At 38.4% G+C, this 5,540-nt stretch overlaps 1 protein-coding gene and 1 non-coding gene across 2 annotated transcripts; one reads left to right on the top strand and one right to left on the bottom strand.

Annotated features, from left to right (window-relative positions):
* Positions 1–1,465: 1,465 nt before the first annotated feature.
* LOC145061416 (uncharacterized) lies at positions 1,466–1,996 on the bottom strand. Its single transcript, XM_079008878.1, has one exon. It carries the CDS (start codon positions 1,994–1,996, stop codon positions 1,466–1,468), a length of 531 nt encoding a protein of 176 aa, XP_078865004.1.
* Positions 1,997–3,191: 1,195 nt separating this feature from the next.
* On the top strand, positions 3,192–3,298 carry LOC145080734 (small nucleolar RNA R71). The gene has a single exon (XR_013695322.1). It is a non-coding gene; the product is annotated as a small nucleolar RNA R71 (small nucleolar RNA).
* Positions 3,299–5,540: the final 2,242 nt, after the last annotated feature.

Genomic DNA, 5,540 nt, shown 5'->3' with positions numbered 1-5,540 from the left:
TAGATAGGTTGCAAATGTTTATCATCCCTTTGCCCTAAAACAGCACCCACAACATAATCACTAGCATCACACATTAGCTCGAAAGGAAGATCCCAATTCGGTGCTATCATGATAGGAGTAGTGGTCAATCTTTCCTTTAATAAATGAAATTCTTCATGACATTCTTTAGAGAAATCGAATGGAGCGTCCTTCACAAGTAGTTTAGTCAATGGCCTAGTGATCTTCGAGAAGTCTTTAATGAAGCGACGATAAAATCCCACATGGCCAAGAAAACTCCTTACCCCTTTTACGTTTGTTGGAGGGGGTAACTTAGCTATCATTTCCACTTTTTCTCTATCCACTTCTATCCCTTTCCTTGAAACTTTGTGTCCCAACACAATTCCTTCTTTCACCATGAAGTGGCACTTTTCCCAATTAAGGACAAGGTTTGTCTTCTCACATCTAGCTAGCATCAAATCCAAATTAGATAAACAATCTTCAAAAGATGACCCACACACCAAGAAATCATCCATAAAGACCTCCATAAATTTCTCGATCATATCGTGAAAAATGGCCATCCTGCACCTTTGGAAAGTAGTTGGTGCATTGCATAAGCTAAAAGGCATGCGTCTATATGTGAACATTACACTTGGGCATGTAAAAGTGATCTTCTCTTGGTCTTGTGGATCGATTGGAATATGAAAATACCCCAAAACTCCATCGAGAAAAAATAATATAGATGACCGGAGAGCCTTTCGAGCATTTGGTCGATAAATGCCAACGAAAAGTGATCCTTGCTTGTGGCATCATTTAGTTTTTGTAGTCAATGCAAACACGCCGCCTGGTTACTGTTCTTGTTGGAATTAACTCGTTATTTTAATTGACCACCACCATCATTCTTCCTTTTTCGGTACCACTTGCACCGGACTTCCCATGGGCTATCGGAGATTGAGTAAATGATTCCGACATCAATAGCTTAACCACCTCCTTTTTCACAACTTCTTTCATGTTTGGGTTAAGTCTTCTTTGGAGTTGTACTACAGCTTTAGCTCCATCTTCTAAGTTGATCTTATGAGAACACTAAGCTAGACTAATTCCCTTTATATCGGTTATCTTCCATGCTATAGCACCTTGCCTCTTCTTTAGTACTTCCACAAGGCTTTCTTTCTCATGTTTGGATAAATCAGCAGCTATAATCACTGGTTTTTATTGGCCATTTTCAAGAAATGCATACTCTAAGTGATTTGGTACTGATTTAAGTTCAGTTTTTGTGTTTTGAATGTTGAACACGTCGAGTCCAGTGAGGGGACTCGTCGAGTCCTGGGTAATATTTGCTACTGATCTGGTTTCTTCGAATGGAGTCGTCAATACTGTCAAGGCTAGTCGGCGATTCGAGTGTTCTGCACTTCTGATCAGATCATTATATTCATCTCCCTCGAGCAGTCTCTTTATTTCCAACAGGTCTCTTTTAGCATCAAATTCTTCTTCAAATGTGAAGGTGGACTTGTTTTGGTTCATCTTCATTCCATTCCTCCATTAACTCTTCCAACATATCAACCGAGAATGTCATGTCATCATTATTCCTTGCATGCTTCATGGCTTGATCAACTCCAAAAGTAATTGATTTGTCTCCCACCCGAAGAGTAAGTTTAGAATCTCGTATGTCAACTATAGCGCTCGCGATGTTTAGGAAAGGTCTTCCAAGTATGATCGGGACTTGAGGGTCCGCTTCCATATCTAATATTATGAAGTCCGCGGAAAACACGAACTCATCAACCTTCACCAATAGATCTTCGCATATTCCCCTTGGGAATGTGACCATTTTATTTTCTAGGTGAATTGCCATCCGAATGGGCCTTGGCTCCGGAAGATCTAATTTCTTGAAGAATAAGTACGATATGAGATTTACACTTGCCCATGAATCAGCCAATGTATAAATGGTAGCTAAGTTCCCGAATTGACAAGGCAAGGTTAAGCTTTCTGGATCACCCTTCTTCTTAGGTAGTTTATTCAACATGGAAGCTGAACAATTCTCATTTAGGACCACTTTCTTCAACTTTTCTATCTTCTTTCTATTAGTTAGATGCTCCTTGAGAAATTTTGCTTATTTAGGCATTTGTGCAACCTCCTCTATGAATAACATTTTAATTTGAAGAGCCTTTATGTGTTCCAGAAACTTCTGCTAGTTAACATCATTCTTTTCTTGTCTAGCCCAGGCTGGAAATGGCAGTGGAGGCTGATATGGCTTCACAGGAGGCTTGCTTTTCTGTTTAGGTGGTGGACTCGTCGAGTTTGTAACGTCGACTCGGCGAGTCGGGTCGGGAATTTGTGATTCTTCATGTTCTACTTCTTCCTCTAGCGCAAGCGTAGGATCTTCTTGCTGAATAGGGGCCAGAGGAGTTATAATCTTCCCACTCCTAGTTGTCACGATATTTATATGTGCACCTTTTGGGTTACTTTCGGTATTATTAGGAAGTCCACCCGGTCGTCTCTCGTTCACTTGTTGTGCAAGTTGGCCCAACTGCTTTTCTATGTTGAGAATGGATGCTTGCAGGTTCCTAAGAAGAGCTTGTTGGTCTTTCATCATAATTTGGTGTTCTCTCAACATATTTTGTTGATCTTTTATCACAACATCAGTATCGTTATGTCTTTTCTCGGATGCGGCTACGAATCTTGTAAGCATATCTTCCAAGTTCGGTTTCTTTTCCAACACCGGTTCCTCCTTTTGATAAAAGCATCTATCTTTTTGCTCATACTTTTCCTCCTGTTGCTTTTTGTACTCAATATATGGTAGCCATTCTTTCTTGGGTTTTCTCCAATTGTCATCATACCTAACACCGCTTGAGTAGCACACTTGTACTTTCCGGTTTCCGTTCTCGTCAAGGTCACAATCTTTAGTAAGGTGAGGGCCTTTACAGTTTTCACATCCCACTCTAATGGCATGGATGGATTGGTCCATCTTAGTCATTCTTCGATCTGTGCTTTCCAGTTTTGGCATCATTTATACCATGTCGTTAGTAATAGAGTTCACCGCCCCACGAGTTAAGTCATTACTTGGGTTATGATATTCTCTATAGTGTTTAGATAATTCTTCAATTAGTTCTTTTATCACCTGGGGTGCTTTCTTTGTGAGAGGTCCTTGTGAATCAAGGAGATGTTGAGTTGTTACATTTACTTCATCATAGAAAATGGAGACTTCTTGTTGACTATTCAAATCATGATGTGGGCAGTTCCTTAGTAAGCCCTTGTATCTCTCCCATGCCTCATAAAGTGACTTTCCACCTCGTTGTTCAAAATTGGCTATGTCTTTCTTCAACTTGGCTATTTTTGAGGGAGGGAAAAACTGGTCTATAAATTATGTTTTCATTTTAGCCCAAGTAGTGATGGATCTGGGAGGGAGTGATTTCAGCCAATCTTTCGTGGCTCCCTTGAATGTGACCAGTAGCATCCGAAGTAAAACAGTGTCGCGAAGTACATTAGGAACATTGAAGTAGTCAGCTACGTCGTTGACCTCTTCTAGATGCTTGTATGCATCTTCGTGATCCTTCCCGTAGAATGGGATCTCCTTGAGTTGTGCAAGTATGTGGCCTTTTAGTTCAAAGGTGGCAGTCGTAGGAATTGCGGGTTGCATGAGTCCTGGGCCGGTATCATCACGTATCCTTTTCTTCCATTCTCACATGGGAACTTCATCGATGTTAGCCATGGTGTTGTCGAGTTCTCCTTCTAGGTCGCTTCCTTCATCGAATTCGGATTCGTAATCGTACTCAAATTCGGTTTCTTTGTGGAATGTATCCTCTCCAAAATTTCCAAGGTTGCTTCCTTTGCTCTTTTGACTGCTAGACTCACCTACTTTCTTGCTTTTCTTCCTCCCAAAGACTGATTTAAGGTCCTTGAAAGGTGATTTCTTTGATGGGTTAGTGTCTTCAATTACTTTATCCTTGTTTTTCCTAAAAGCGGATTTCGGGTCTTCAAATGGAGGAACCAAAGGTGTGTTCGATCCTCGGCTCATGTAGTACCTACAATCAAAACAAGAAACATGCGTAAAAAGAACAAAAATAAAATAAGAAACTAAACTGGAAATCAGCTAGGGATTCGCCAAGTATCTTCGACAAAACTCGGCGAGTTCAATGCTAAAACATAAAAAAAATTAACTAAAATTCTAAAAAACAGAAAAATATTAAAACTTAACCTAATAATTGAATTGCTTAAGAAATAACTTTGTGTAAGTTAGATCTCACACAAAGGATCGATAAACCTAGAAATTAGAATTAATTTTTGAACCGTTCCCTGACAACGACGCCAAAAACTTGATGTGTATAAAAATGCACTAGTTTTAGTCCTACTTTTACGATGTAATTTAAACACACAAAGACAGTGAACCTGTCAAATAGTGGTATAGTTGAGCAAGTAGGGTATCAAACTCAAGGAACGAAAATTAAACTAATAACTAGAATTAACTAAGCAAGTAATAAAAGTAAAGGGTTTCTCTAGTTTTGCAAGACTAGACACTTTAACACACTAACTAACATGCAATTTAGGTAGCTAATAGCTATAAACTTGTAAAAACAAACTAATTCAATAATAGAAAGGTTTCTGTTTAGGTTCGATTCATTTTCTCCTATGGTTGATTTTATGGCAAGTGCAATGAATTAATTCTTATTGGTTACCGACTAAAGTGATTAGATTCACATTCGCTATTACCAATCCTTAGAAAAAAAATTAATTGAAGCAATGATCAAGTGATTAAACTAATGAAGTTCCTAGTTTATTTATTCGGATTAAATAAGACTTGTAATTAGCTAATCAAATTAATAATTCAATTAACCTCTTCTTGATGGTTTATCACATAAGCTCACACATTAATTTGCTTATTCTCTAGTTAGCCGTAGTTTCACATTCATTATTCCTAGGCACATATCAATGTTTTCACATAAATCACATGAGGTAAGCCATTAAGAGATATTCATGCAGCTTAAGTACATGCCAATTAATAGAAAGTAGTTATGGTTAATGCATAAGGATCTTTAACAAGCTGAATTTAACAAAAATTAGCAATAAACAATTAATTCAACCTTTATTTAAACCATAGGAACAAATTTTTCTACCCTAAACAGAACTAAAATATTTAATTGATAATCGCAATAGATAACAATTCAAAAACGAAGTTTAACAAATCAACCATAGTTTAATTCAAGAATAAAGTGAAAAGTAAACTTATGTTGCCTTGACTCTTCTTAGAATTGATGATTAGAGTTTTTCAGATGTTTCTCAAATCTCCAGCAGCCTTCTTAGTCGCCAAGTAATCCTCCAAAATTTCAGAGAGAGATTTGGATTCAGAATTGGCCTCTATTTATAGTTTTTTAGAAAACAGAGGCTACTCGTCGAGTAGCCAACCGACTCGCCGAGTCCCCTTGTAGAATCCGTATACGACAAGGACTTTGTGTTTCGCTTCGCGAACATTCACGGGTACTCGTTGAGTAGACGTCTAGACTCGCCGAGCCCTTCAGGATTTTGGCTATTTTTCTTCTTTCTTCAATTCCCGAGCTTCCGAATGCATCTCC

This window comes from Lactuca serriola, chromosome 1 (assembly GCF_051521515.1).
Source record: "Lactuca serriola cultivar US96UC23 chromosome 1, Lser_US96UC23_V15, whole genome shotgun sequence".
Lineage (NCBI taxonomy): Eukaryota > Viridiplantae > Streptophyta > Magnoliopsida > Asterales > Asteraceae > Lactuca > Lactuca serriola.
Note: the sequence above shows the minus strand (reverse complement) of the source record. Positions and strands in the feature narration are given on the sequence as shown.